Below are 15000 nucleotides of genomic sequence, written 5' to 3'. Positions count from 1 at the left end.
AGAAATTTGTCTTCGGGGGTAATTTCGTGCAGAGTCTTAAAGTGAGCTCTGACGAAGTAATTTGCCGAAGACGACAAAGTGAGGTAATCGTGTATCGACCTTGATTTGTGTGCTTCCAGTATAGGGAGGCAAAGACCGTACAGCTGTGCCACGCTGCACAAGAAATTACATTTTTATTAAAAGGAAATCATCATCATCATTGCCTTTTTCATTCTGGGTCAGGGTATAGGCCACAGACAAACAGTTTCCATCCTTCTCTATCCTGAGCTAACTTTAAAAAAAATCTCATTCCATGTCTTATCACTTCTCTGTATATCAGTTTCTATAATTCTTCTCCATGTTCCTCCTGGCCTTTCCCTTGATCTTCTGCCCTGAGGGTTCCAGTCCAATACTTTCTTTGTTATAGTGGAGTCATTCTGTCATGTAAACAAATCGAACTTGCGGTTATGTGGTCGTGTGGTAAGACACTCGCTTTCGGATCGGAAGGTCCTGGGTTCGAGCCTCGCTCGGCGCATAGTTGAATCCCTGGAAAAGGCTCTTTACTCACATTCTCTCACCGTACTCAGGTGTAAAATGAGTACCTGGCCGTTAACAGCGCTGTCTCTGTCCAAATAATAAAAGCTGTAATATCGCCTAACAGGCTTCATGTCACGTCCCGTATGTTTAGTGTTGCTGTTGGCCAGGGACCATTGTATAGCGCTTTGAGCATGTTTAATGGATATTGCGCTTTGAGCACGTTTAATGGATATTGCGCTTTATAAAAGCTCAATTTAGGTCAATTTAATTGTGTCACAATCGCCGTTAAAGCCTTTAAGACAAAACATAACATCATCAAGTTTTCGGTTCATAACGTGTAGTTTACACGTAGCTTGTTTGTGTTGTATGCATTACCATACCCCTTTATCAAAAACAGCTGTAGGCACTCATACGATTAAATCTGATGTGAAGTTGATGTCTCACGAGTTCTGAAAATGTCACATTTTTAAGGAAATAATAACATTTTTAAAAATGAATGAATGAATGAATAAATGAATGAATGAATGAATGAATGAATGAATGAATGAATGAACGAAGGAATTGATAAATATAGCAATCAAAGAATAAATCAATAAATTATGAAATACTTCATAAATAAGTAAATAAATGAACAAACCAAATAATTACATAAACAAACAAATAAATAAATAAATAAATAAATAAATAAATAAATGCACACAGAATCAATTATGGGCCTGATTTAATAATTTTTGTAATGGACAATATTTTACGTCGGGTTGAGAGTATTTCCATTATTATTTAGCGCAATTAAGTACCTAGGTGCGGTTCCTGACCTCCCATAGTGGGCAGGGGGGTACATACTGTGTCTTCTATCCCCTTATATCTGTTTTCCAACATGCTTTCTGTATTTGTCTTCGATGAGATTACTTGGTTTTGTCCTGGCCCTGGCCGGAGCCCTAGCTGGGAGGGAAACAGTCAAATGCATAGTTATTATTTTGGGAGATGATATTTTTTTCCTTGTAAATCATCTCTCTGTTATGTATAATCATGTTTGTTATTTTGAATGTATAATGTAAGCATTTGAGTGTATTCCTCTTTGTTGGATTTTGTGCTTGTGTCCGGATGAGACTTATAGGTGGTCTCAAACTAAGTACATTGGTGGTATTCTCTTGGAATCTACATCTGATCCCTGTTTGTTCTCAGTTCCCCCATGTCTTACTTTTTCTTGGGTGCTTTAATTGTAATTCTAGAACTTTTTAATATCCTATTTTCTTCCTTTTTACTGGCGCTGATATAACCTAAATGTGTTGCAAGCGCCGTAAAACCCTTAAAAACAAAAACAAAAACAGCAATTAAGTACACGTTGATTAAGGGACATAAAAATAAAAATAACAACAAAATATAACGAACTCTTTGATATCTGAAATTCAATCAAGTGCGAGACACGGGGTATCGATTCTATTAAAAATTCCTTTTGGTTGATTATTGGAATATCGATCCTGTATGATGGAAGTTGCATGTTTGGGGTTAGCGCTGTACAACGATACGTTAATTGTTATATGTGTAATGGTAGCACGTCCAACCAGTAATCAGAAGGTCTGAGGTTCGATCCCAGTCGAGCTCGACTGATTTTTTTTGGGATGTTTTTTTTTTCTTGTATTTTTCTTTCTTGCTTTGTCTGGCACCTTCCCATTCACACTTGTCCAGATCGTTCATTGTTACCCACCGCGTCCTACCAGTACTGACATGCCTACTTGAGAATTTAAACTAAATCGTAATTTTTACGAGATAAAAATTCATTCGCTAAAGTTAACTTAAAAAAAAAAAAATTATCCTCAGAAGGGTTCATTGTCCTTATACTTAACCCTCTCCTTACCAACTACAGGAAAATCGTCACATTCGTTACGATACAACCAACATTTTTCTTATCCAAATTTCTCTTGTACATCATAAAATTTAAAGAAAATGAACAGTGTGTTGTAGAGCACGTTTTACTAGAGAAATTATTTATCGCTAGAACTTACTGCTATTATGTTTGAGTGATAAAAAATATATTTTTGTGTTAGTGTTGGGTGTGACGTTTTGGGGAAAATCCTGAAAATGGCTGGTAAGAAGAGGATTAATTGAGGAAAATGAATGAATATTATTAACCCGTTAACTGCCGTGCTCTGGAAAAACTCCTGATTAAAAATTTGGCCAGAAAATTCGTCCCTCAAATATCGATTGATTTAAATGACACTCATCTTGGCAAAAATTCTCAAACCCGGAAATTCGAGTTTACGGCTTTGTCTATGTCGGAAATATTAAATGTATAGAAATATCGCTTAACAAGCGTCATGTCTTGCCCTGCATGTTAAGTGTTGCTGTTGGCTAGGGAACCTTTGTGAAGCGCTTTGAGCACGTTTAGTGGATATTGCTCTATATAAATGCTCTAGTTTTAAGTGAAACGCTCATAGTCTGATTGAGAGAATATAATGAGATCTAATTGCCCAACTGGCGGTTTAAAAACAATAACAAATTGATGAGAGACGTCAATATCATTCACTTTATTGAAAAATCCACTCAATGCCCTTATCAGACCGCAGTCATCGTTTGCTAATAGATAATATGCGCTTGGCTAAGAAGCTCATAACATTGCTATCCGGAAGTATAGCAGACCAACACACAAAACTGTGTGTATCCATGAACGTTTATAGTCAGGTTAATACAGTTCAGTGAGCATTACTCATAAACGCGGATGGCAAAATACAATAACAAAGACCTGACTGACGTCATCTTCGAACTATCTATAGCCTGACCAAAAAATGACGCCAAAAGACAAGTCTTTGGCCGCAAAAGAAAGCAAATCTTGGGTTGTTTTCAACCGTTCAACCAATGGAATCATTTGCTTCCGCCTTGAGCACCACTAACGACAACTCACTTGACGCTGAGCTGCACAAACCTAAAAAAATGACGTCAAACTATAAGTCCTAGTGGATAATAATATTGTCAGGCTTTTAGTTAACGGTGGCTACGATCAGACCCATCACCATGACAATCTTTGTTATCAGTCATCAATGGTAGGATAAATCACTGTGAACTTGTATAGAAAAGCTGATGTAAAAAAAAAAAACAACACAAAAAACAAAAACAAAAAAAAAACCAAAAAAAAAAAAAAAACAAAAAAACAAAAAAAAAACCCCAATCAAACAAAAAACAAACAAACAAACAACCCCCCCCCCCAACAAACTCAAACAAACAAACGAACAAATCTTGGAGCGTTCATATGAAGCAATATCTACTAAATGTGCTCAAATCGCTTCACAAAGGATCCCTAGCCAACGTGTATCTAGGACACATCATAACACCTGCTACCTTGTCATTTTGCATCTGAGTACGGTTTTAAAAAAAATGTTAGTAAAGAGCCTTTTCCTAAAGGATGCCACCAAGGGACTAAACCCGGGACCCACAGATCACACCCCAGGTGCATACCACAAGCAAGGCACAAAGCAGCACATATTAAAACTTTTCCTCCATAAGCTCTTAGGCGCCGAAATAAATTACCCCAACATCGGAGAAAACAAGGGATTTCGATAACTCATTAGGTAAAGCACTCGATTCACAAGCAAAGGGACAGAGATCGATCCCAGATGAAGTCTAATTATTTTTCAGACTCCCCCCCCCCCACAACCATGTCCACCCAGCAGTGATTGGGTAGTTGGATCTTTTAGATCTGGCGGAAAGTACCTTGTTATAGACTAGCTTTCTATCAAAAGTGTAGCAAGCAATTGCTATTGCACATTTTACGCTACAGAAACCGGGATAGACTACGGCTCCATTGGCCCAAGGCTCTGAAAGATTGGGTATTGGGGGGGGGGGTCTTTTAAATCTGGAGGGAAGTACTTTGCAATAAATCAGCGTCCTGTCAATAAGGTAGCAAGCAATTGCTATTGTTCGATTAACCTTTTAGAAACAGGGATAGACTACGGCTCTATGGGGTCTAATGGCTATGAAGGATTACTAGACAAAACCAATTATCTCTCAGGTCCTGATGATATTGTGGGTGGGAACCTTAAGCTGGTTCTTGGGTTGTTATGGCACCTCATCTTACGGTACCAGATCAGCTCCAGCAAGACTAAGGCACCACCCAAGAAGTTGATGCTGCTGTGGTTCCAGAACACCATGCCTGATTTGGTTGTCAGTAACTTTACCACGTCTTGGCAGGATGGAATCGCCTTGCAGTAAGTATGATGTTGTTGGTGTTGTTGTTGTACTGTTGTTGATGGTGTTTTGTTGTTGGTGGTGGTGATGGTGATGGTAGTAATTATGTCGTTGTTGTTGTTGTCATTCTTTTTCTTCTCTTCTTCTTTCTTTCTTTCTTCTTCTTCTTCTTCTTCTTCTTCTTCTTCTTTCTTCTTCTTTCTTCTTCTTCTTCTTCTTTTTCTTCTTCTTCTGTTCATAATAATAATAATAATGATAATAATGATAATAATAATAATAATAATAATAATAATAATGATGATGATGATGATGATGATGATGATGATGATGATGATGATAATAATAATAATAATAATAATGATGATGATGATGATGATGATAATAATAATAATAGTGATAATAATAATTGAAATAATAATAGTAACAATCGATAATTTGTGAATTCAACTCCCAATTCCTCAGTGCCCTTCTGGAGTATTGCAAGCCTGGGATAGCCACGAATTGGAAGTCTTTGAGACCAGAAAACAGGTAAATATGTCCATGTCAGTGATATTCATACATTTTCTATACATTTTTATAACTATAAGAATGAAAGAAGAAAAAAGAGATAGTAGAGAGAGAGAGAGAGAGAGAGAGAGAGAGAGAGAGAGAGAGAGAGAGAGAGAGAGAGAGAGAGAGAGAGAGAGAGAGAGAGAGAAAGAGAGAGAGAAGGGGGGGGGGGGGTCAGGTTTAGTAACTAATGCCAATAAACAGGTTTAACCCACGTCTTGTATATTATTAGACTATAAATCCAATTTCTAGTATATTTATTATTAATCTAAACCAACTCGATTAAGTACCGTTTACACACGGGGGGTCATATATTCCTTCTCATTGAGTACCTATGTAGGTATCTCCATTTTCCCGCCCCACATTCTGTGTTGTTTGCCTTCCACAGGGTCGATAACTGTCGGCGTGCCATGACACTCGCCAAAGACCAACTTGGAATTCCAAGGGTGATAACCCCTGAAGACTTTGCCAGTGAGAACCTGGACGAGTTATCGGCCATGACCTACCTCTCTTACTTCATCAAAAAGAATTCCCCTGGCTATTACAGCGTGCTAAACTGGGCGTGTCGGCAACTGAAAACGGTCAATATCAGCAATTTAACAGTAAGATTACTATCTCTTCATCAAACAATAATAGGGAACAAAAATAAATGTGATGTAAAAAATACTGGTTCCAATCTCATTGGAAGTGTACAACACCACTGTTCCGGAAGACTGGACACAAACCATTTGTAACTTAATGATCTTCTGGTTTCAGAATGATGGAATCTTATTTTCTAGCCGATATAAAGATCATCCATCCTCGCTCTTTTACGTCCCGCAAACTTAAGAATCGGCCTATACATTCTATTTCTAAAATGACTCAGTAACCTATTGATTGTTAGTCCTCCGCAGGACTGGTTACACACTTCCAAGCAGTTTTGAACCGGAACAGAGGAAGGTGTTACTTCTCGACTTCTGATTTCCATTTCACTACAATGGTGGTGGTGGTAGTAGTAGTAGTAGTAGTAGTAGTAGTAGTAGTAGTAGTAGTAGTAGTAGTAGTAGTAGTAGTAGTAGTAGTAATAGTAGTAGTAGTAGTAGTGGTGGTGGTGGTGGTGGTGGTGGTAGTAATATAAGTAGTAGTAGTAGTAGTAGTAGTAGTAGTAGTAGTAGTAGTAGTAGTAGTAGTAGTAGTATTGGTGGTGGTGGTGGTGGTGGTGGTGGTGGTAGTAATATAAGTAGTAGTAGTAGTAGTAGTAGTAGTAGTAGTAGTAGTAGTAGTAGTAGTAGTAGTAGTAGTAGTAGTAGTAGTAGTAGTAGTAGTAGTAGTGGTGGTGGTGGTGGTGGTGGTAGTAATATAAGTAGTAGTAGTAGTAGTAGTAGTAGTAGTAGTAGTAGTAGTAGTAGTAGTAGTGGTAGTAGTAGTAGTAGTAGAAGTAGTTGTAACAGCAGGAGTAGTAGTAAAAGTAATAGTAGTAGTAGTAGCAGTAGTAGTAGTAGTAGTAGTAGTAGTAGTAGTAGTAGTAACAACGTCATTGTTTTACTGACGAAGGGCCTTTATCGCCACATTTCCTTATTGACCTCTCCCATTAGACGGATTGGAATGACGGATACCATCTGTGTTGTTTGGTACAATCTCTGGGAGGAGAAATTCCAGGATTTCCACGCTTGGACAGAAATGATCACATTGGAAACTGTCAAAAAGGTAGGATACGCTTAGTCAGGCAAAAGGTAATGTTAAATTAATACGCATTCTCCGTCCAATCAGTTAGTGTCCTGAATATCGTAAATTTGAGGAACTCTTTTAGAAAAAAAATACTATTTGTATGGAACCTCAATATGACTGTGGGGGTGGGACCAGCCTTAAATCGCTGTTAAAACCGATTCCTGATTTTGCCAACTCCTACATTTCAAGAGGAACATTCCAAATGGCCTAAATCACAATTTCTCTCCACCTGAATATGAAGCATTAGATTTTTTAAACAAACACATTGCATCGAAATGTGTGGGAGAAAGGATATTATAATACCCCCCCCCCCCCCAATTTAAAAAAAAAAAAAGAAATGAAAAAAAAAGAACGAAAAATAACCAGGAGCACCCCACGTATACTAATTTGCAGGCCTGATAACCCGAATTGTTATGGACTCTTTGTTGTTATTTTCAAACACAAGAAGTCAGTTTTTTAAAATTGCCTCTCAGCGTAGAGCATTTTTAGTGTGTGGAATAGTTCACCTGTCCTTTACAGAACTAAAGTGTACTCAATTGCAGATCTGATCACCCAAATTGTTGTGGGCTCATCAGCTATAATAGAAATATTCTCAAACCAACGCAAAATATTGTCCATTACAACAATGTTAAATCAAGCCCATAAATGCGGTAGGTTATCAGATCTGTTATTATGTACACATAGATTATTGTGGACGTCGTTATTCATTCTCTGTATTCCTTTCTAATCCCCCTACCAGCTTTGGACGGGGCCGAGAGATTGGGTGTTCCTCCCATCATGACAGCTTCAGAATTGACCGATGCCAGCATCGACCACCTCGCCATGATGGCGTATCTCAGCAAGCTACAAAGGGTTACGCCTAGGAAAGGCAAAGCTGACAAACTTTCTGTGGACATCCTCTCTAAGGACACCAACTCCACGGGTGCTGGCAATCTGGTGAATGAGGAGGTATGTATAATCGTAGCCATCGTTAAGTTATAGCCTGACACTGAAATCTAAAAAGACTGGCGTTTTGACGTCATTATTTGTTTTTTTTGCACCGTCTAGTGAGTTGTCGTTAGTAGTGCTCATGGAAACAAGTGGGACCATTGGTTGGACTATTGAATATAACTCACGATTTGTTTTCTTTTGTGGCCAAAGACTGGCATTTTGACGTCATTTTTTGGTCAGTGTCAGGCTATAAGATAACGATGGCTACGGTATAATCCTCTATGCAAGATGAGAAAGGGAATATCATTTATATTTTTGGCCTATGTTTATTTATGTGCAGCTAACTCGATCACATAGCCGCACACATTATATGAAACATACCAGCATACGTCGTTGCCTTATTTCTACTGTCAATTTACTCCGCATAGGGTTGCAAAATAGTATTTTGTTGGAGTGAACCCAATGAAGAAAATTGAGTATAAAATCAATCATCAGAATTAGAAATTGTAAGGGTATACTTTAATGTTAAGGAACAAGGGTCTCTCTCTCTCTCTCTCTCTCTCTCTCTCTCTCTCTTTCTTTCTATCTCTCTCTCTCTCTCTCTCTCTCTCTCTCTCTCTCTCTCTCAAGGGGTCACTTATTTAAGCTGACAAGGTGGACCAGAGGTCACCTGCTGTGTCTTCTATTCCCCCTTTATCTGTTTTCTGAGGTGTTTTCCGTTTTTGTCTTGGAATGATATAAAGTGGTTTTGTCCTGGCCCTGGCCGCAGTCCTTGACTGGGAGAGAATAAGTTGAAAGTATAATAGGTCCGTTTCGCTCACATAATTTTCTCATTTTCAAAACCACTGATTTAAACAAATTGTTTGCTTTACATTTACAACAGATGACTGTTTCCATTTCCCAAGCCGACATGGACGTGACTGAAGACAAGGTGAAGGTCGTTGTTGTGCAGACGGCAGGATCAGGAGATCACGTGCCCATCTCTCACGACCTGGTCTGGTCACAAAGGGTGGCCAAGTGTGACTTCCTGCCAACGCAGCCCGGTGAATACAAGGTAATGTGCGGCTATGTGGTCTTGTGGTATGACACTCGTTCGGTGCATATTTGAGTCCTTGGAAAAGGCTCTTTACTCACATTCTCTCACCGTACTCAGGTGTAAAATAAGAACCTGGCCGTTAACAGCGTTGTCTTTGTCCGAAAAATTGTAATATCGCTTAAAGGTGTCATTTCCCGTCCTACATGTTAAATGTTGCTGTTGACCAGGGGCCCCTTGTAAAGCGCTTTGAGCACATTTAGTGGATATTACGCTATATAAAGCTCAATTTTTCACAAATATTTTAGTGTGAGAGTTTGTAGCTTACTGACGTACTATTATGGGTAAAATACGGACTATCTATTTAAAAGTTTGGCCAGACAATTCATCCTTTAAATGATATTATATCGATGATAGATTAATATGACCATCATCTTGTCAAAGACTCTCAAACCTGGGACGGAAGTCCCAATTTTGAGAGTTTTTGGCAGGATGAGGGTAAACAAACAAAGAAGTCCTGAGAAGGATCGGAATAAAATCACCAATTCTTCTTCAAACTGTAAAGAAATTGAAACTGAACTATTGTGGCCATACGACTCGCCAAGAATCATTAGAAAAGCACATTCTGTAGAGAAAGGTAGACGGCAAGAGAGGAAGAGGTAGACCAACAAGAAGCTGGGAACAATATATATGTGAATGGCTGGGAATGACAACAACTCAAGCAAGCAGACTGGCGGAAAACCGTAATCTGTTTCGCAAGAAAGTTCGGGAAGCGACGTCCTACGCAGGATCAGCTGACTAGAAGAAGAAAAGGGTAATTTTTAAAGGACGAGTTTTGTGGCCAAAATTTTAGATACGTTTTTAAAAATTGTTCTCCAGACTACGGCAGTTTATAGTGGAATATAACTGAGCTTGTGACCCGTGAGTACCGGGTTCGAATTCCGCTGTGTAGACGGCGCAAAGTGAGTTAATGGAAAAAAGATGATTTTTTATTTAAATTAAATTATGCCTTTTCATAAGATATCGTCGCCTAGGCATTCCACGAAGGAATATAGACGACTCATCAAACAAGATGTCTGATGTCAACAGGAATCATCCATGTTGTCCAAGTGAGCAAATTAGGGGTTAATAATCTTGCTCAAGGAAAATAAAACGAAAGTGCCTGAAGCGGGGCTCGAACCCGGCTCCTTCCGGGTCACAGTGCAATGCCTGAACCACTCGGCCACTTATTATTTTGGGGAAAAGATGATGATTTTACATGCCTCCTCTGGTCATGGGCTTTATGGCCCTAAAGGACGAATTTTAACTACTTTTACCAACAGATTCAGTGTTTCATAGAATTCGTCTTGAGTCTTCTTGTGAAGCAAAGTATGTAATACGCTTCAACAGTCGTAACGTCACTTCCCTCGTAATGACGCATGGTAACTTAGTAACTGGTTCTAAACTATCAGAAAAATGGCGGACGCCCTTATAAAATATTTCTCCGACGAGCATAAAGCGTAATCAGAGGGAAAAAAACATTATAAATCTGATCATGTTTTGACTTTTACACATTCTGATCACAAGTTCAAGCCAGCATGAAGAATAAAAAGTACCGAATTTCTTTGTTTAGAACCACTACGGCTGCCGTTGCTGGGCGACGTGACATCAGACTATTGAATCCAATTTAAAGTGAGATTCGTGCACCAAAGAGTATGGAATGTGTACATACCCGTTAAGGCAAAACCCGATAAGGTGTTGTTTGTCCCCTCTCTCTCTCTCTCTCTCTCTCTCTCTCTCTCTCTCTCTCTCTCTCTCTGTCTCTCTCTCTCTCTCTCTCTCTGTCTCTCTCTCTTCTCTCTCTCTCTCTCTTCTTCTTCTCTCTCTCTCTCTTTCTCTCTCTTCTCTCCTTTCTTCCTCTCACACACCACACACACACACACACACACACATATATATATATATATATATATATATATATATATATATATAGATAGATAGATAGATAAAATGACGTTGACGTCACTCGTGTCTTTGTTATTGTTTTTTGCCATCTACGTTTATGAGTAATTCTCACTAAACTGTATTAACCGGACAATAAACGTTCAAGGTTGCACAGAGTTTTGTGCTTTGGTCCGTTATACTTCCGGATGGCAATGTTGTGAGCTTCGTAGCCAAGCGCATACTATCTGTACAAATACTCAAGAGAGACCGTAATTACATAATATAATATTATTTCTTTCAGGTATTTATACACTACGACGATGTAGAAATTACCGGAAGTCCCTTCATATTCAAGGTCAGTCACGATTACACCAAGGTCAAGGTCACATGCTATCCAGAAACCTGTACAGTTGGTCAAGAGGTGGAAATAAAGGTACTGATAAGTTATATCATGTATTGTCTATTTTTTAAATGAATAATTATTGTTCTTTATAATATTATCATAATATATATTATTGTGTGGCTATGTGGTCTAGTGGTATGACACTCTCCGTCGGATCGGACGGTCCTGAGCGGCGCATAGTTGAATCCTTGGGAAAAGGCCCCTTACTCACATTCGCTCACCGTACTCAGGTGTAAAATGAATACCTGACGGTTAACAGCATTGTCTCTGTCCAAAAGGCGTCATGTCATGTCTCGTACACATGTTACATGTTTCTTTTGGCTAGGACCCTTTTGTAAAGCGCTTTGACCACCTTTAGTGGATATTGCGCTAAATAGAAGCTCATTTTTGGGGGATTATATATATATATATATAATAATATTATATATATATATATATATATATATATATATACAATATAATATATATATATATATATATATATATATATATATATATATATATATATATATATATATATATATATTCATTTTAAATGTTTATAAATAGCTCCTTTTATCCTAAAGTTGAGCACTATTATTTCATGGTTTTTGTTTTTATAATTTATATATATATATATATATATATATATATATATATATATATATATATATATATATATATTATATAATATATATATATATATATATTATAAATATATAATTATTATGGCGTATTTTCACGACTTCACTTTGCCTTAATACTCTTCACACCTCACACTGCTTCTTTTATTCTTTCAGAGGCCACGTGGAACTTGGTTCGAGTCGTCCCCCCCCCCCCCCCCCACCCCCTTTGCTCTGAGAAGTGCAAAGTTGCGTCATTAGAAAATGCTCTTAACTCACATAAACTCACCCTTCTCAGGTGTAAAATGAGTCCTACATGGCCGTTAACAGCGTTGTCTCTGTTCGAAAAACCGTAATATCGCCTATCAGGCGTCATGTTTCATTCTGAATGTTAACCGTTACTGTTAGTTAGGGATCCCCTGTCAATCGCCTCGAGCGCATTGCTTTAGTGTATATTGCGCCTTATAAAGGTGATGATGATGATGATGATGATGATGATGATGATGGTGTTGTTGTTGATGCCGGGGTTTTTTTTTTTACGATAACTACTATGTTACTAGTGTGCATCTTGTGTGAGTGTGTCTATGTCAATATTGTATTGTTATAAATGTGTAACCAAATGACAAATTGCCACTTATTTGGGGACAATAAAGATATATTATTATTATTATTATTATTATTATTATTATTATTATTATTATTATTATTATTATTATTATTATTATTATTATTAAACGCTCAAGTTATTTTTCCTTCCCAGGTTATGTCGCCATTTAAGTGCGGCGTACCAAATTTAACAGCTACCAATGATGAAATGAAAAGGAAAGAGACCTTAGCAGTGGCGGTAGAGAAGGACAACACGTTTTTGTCTAAGTTCAAACCTCAATATGTTGGTAAGTAACTAGTAACGTTCAGAAAAAAAGAGTGTGGGGCGGCACTTATATCAATAACGATGACAAATAATAATTATAATAATAATAATAATAATGATAATAATAATGATAATAATTATAATTAATAATAATAATAATAATAATAATAATAATAATAATAAATAATAATAATAATAATAATAATAATAATAATAATATAATAATAATAATAATAATAATAATAATAATAATAATAATAATAATAATAATAATAATAATAATAATAATAATAATAATAATAATCTTTATTGTCCATAAATATGGCAATTTGTCATTTAGTTATACTTGTTATAACGTTATATGATAACTATAACATTGAACAGATATTTCACTCCTACTTATTTCTCTCTCTCTCCCTCTATCTATCTATCTATCTATCTATCTCTCTCTCTCTCTCTCTCTCTCTCTCTCTCTCTCTCTCTCTCTCTCTCTTTCTTTCTTTCACCCGTGCGATATACACAACATAAACATATTCATTTCATTTTCAATTCGTTACAATTGTGGCAATTCAACACCAAATATTATCATCATTATCAATTGGTCAATTAATCTAACATTAAATAAATTAATCAGTCAATCAGTCAACGCATCGATCCTTGGTTTTATTGTACCATATGAAAGATTCAACATTTTTATTGTTGAAGGTACGAACGTTGATTTATACTTGTTAGTTCTACATTTAATCTGACAAAACCTCCCAGATGGTAAAAGATTCATGGTATAAAATATAGGGCATGGAAAAGGCCAGATCCAACTGATTCGGCGCCCTCTGCCTGGCTGAGAGAGTTCTTTTACAGTACTCTTTTACTTACTTACTTAGGCCGCCCCTTGGGGCGCCCAACATGAGCCACAAGTCTTCGCCATTCTGTCCTGTCCTCCAAAAGTGTACGCAGCTCCCGGGTGTTGTCCATTCCTGTGTCATCTAGCAGACAGTCAATGTGTGCTTTATTCTGCCTGCCTCTGTTTCTGGTTCTCTCAGGTGGTTCCCATCCATAGCACAAGACTGCTTGCAATCTCCTCCTTGTGTCTCCAGCAGTGCCCCGCAAGTACTCTTTTACAGTTTACGTAACATGCTGTTATTGTAAACTTGATATCATTACCCGTTACTATTTATGGGGAGGATTAGTATAACATTGAAAATGTACTAGTACTATGCAGATGTTCTGTTTGAATTTATTCTTTGGGTTTTTTTTACAACCAGGACAGTGGTTTGTGAGGGTTTCTTTGGATGGACAAGCCTTGACCCCTGTAACCTTTATGACCTTCGACCCTTCAAAGGCCAAGTTGTCTGGTCCTGATACCGTGGTATCGGGTCATCAGGCCGTGTGTAAAGGTATGTATAATTAAATAAGCTATAATCTATTACATACTAACCAGTTAACTGTCGTACTCTGGAATAAACACGTATTTAGAAATTTGGCCAGAAAACTCGTCCTTCAAATATCGATCGATTTAAATGACCTTCATCTTGGGGAAAAAACTCATACGTCCCACCTCGCGAGGTTCCAGGTTTGAGAGTTTTTCCCAAGAGGAGGGCCATTTAAATAGATCGATATTTGTAGGACAAGTTTTCTGGCCAAATTTTTTAATAAGTGTTTTTCGAGAGTACGACAGTTATTTAACTGATTAAGTAATACGTTTCTACAGTCGTAACGTCACTTCCCTCGTAATGATGCATGGTAACTTAGTAACTGGCTCTAAACTATCGGAACAATGAATGGCGGGCGCCCTTATGAAATATTTCTCCGACGAGCATAACAGTGTATCCAGAGGAGAAAAACATTATAAATATGATCTTGTTTTGAATTTTATATATTCTGATCACAAGACATATGAAAAGTTCGAGCCAGCATGAAAAATAAAAAGTACCAATTTTCTTTGTTTAGAACCTCGATGGCCGCCGTTGCTGGGCGACGTGACATCAGACTATTGAATCTAATTATCACATACAGTGTCCGTGATCGGAAGATCTCTAAGGCAGGCGTCCGACAGAGCTATATCGTGGGGCTTTGCTTTCAACGGTTTCAGCGGTGCGATATCTGGTCTTGTCACTAAAGTCAAGCGATTAAAGGCGTGGTCAGTGGACTGATGGGCTACAGTGATCGTGGACAATTTTCTGGTCCCGATGTTGTGCCCTTCGGTAAGGCACTTAACACACATTGCCTCTCTTTCGACTCAAGCTCTATATAAATGTCCATATTTATCTATTTATAGGTCAGTCGC

General features: G+C 37.7%; 1 protein-coding gene across 1 annotated transcript in view; it reads left to right on the top strand.

The window, feature by feature from the left end:
- Positions 1–15000, top strand: part of LOC144956201 (filamin-B-like) — an 86095-nt gene that overhangs the window by 8795 nt on the left and 62300 nt on the right. The window contains exons 4-12 of the mRNA XM_078886638.1: positions 4523–4718; positions 5161–5226; positions 5636–5849; positions 6822–6933; positions 7694–7902; positions 8768–8938; positions 11142–11273; positions 12606–12738; positions 13979–14110. Coding sequence (XP_078742764.1) covers positions 4523–4718; positions 5161–5226; positions 5636–5849; positions 6822–6933; positions 7694–7902; positions 8768–8938; positions 11142–11273; positions 12606–12738; positions 13979–14110 — 1365 coding nt within the window. The remainder of the gene's footprint in view (positions 1–4522; positions 4719–5160; positions 5227–5635; positions 5850–6821; positions 6934–7693; positions 7903–8767; positions 8939–11141; positions 11274–12605; positions 12739–13978; positions 14111–15000) is intronic.

This window comes from Berghia stephanieae, chromosome 10, assembly GCF_034508935.2.
Source record: "Berghia stephanieae isolate SIO BIC M18660-M18661 chromosome 10, UCSD_Bste_1.3, whole genome shotgun sequence".
Taxonomy (NCBI): Eukaryota; Metazoa; Mollusca; class Gastropoda; order Nudibranchia; family Aeolidiidae; genus Berghia; species Berghia stephanieae.
The sequence above is the reverse complement of the archived record's forward strand: the minus strand, read 5'-3'. Positions and strand labels throughout refer to the sequence as shown.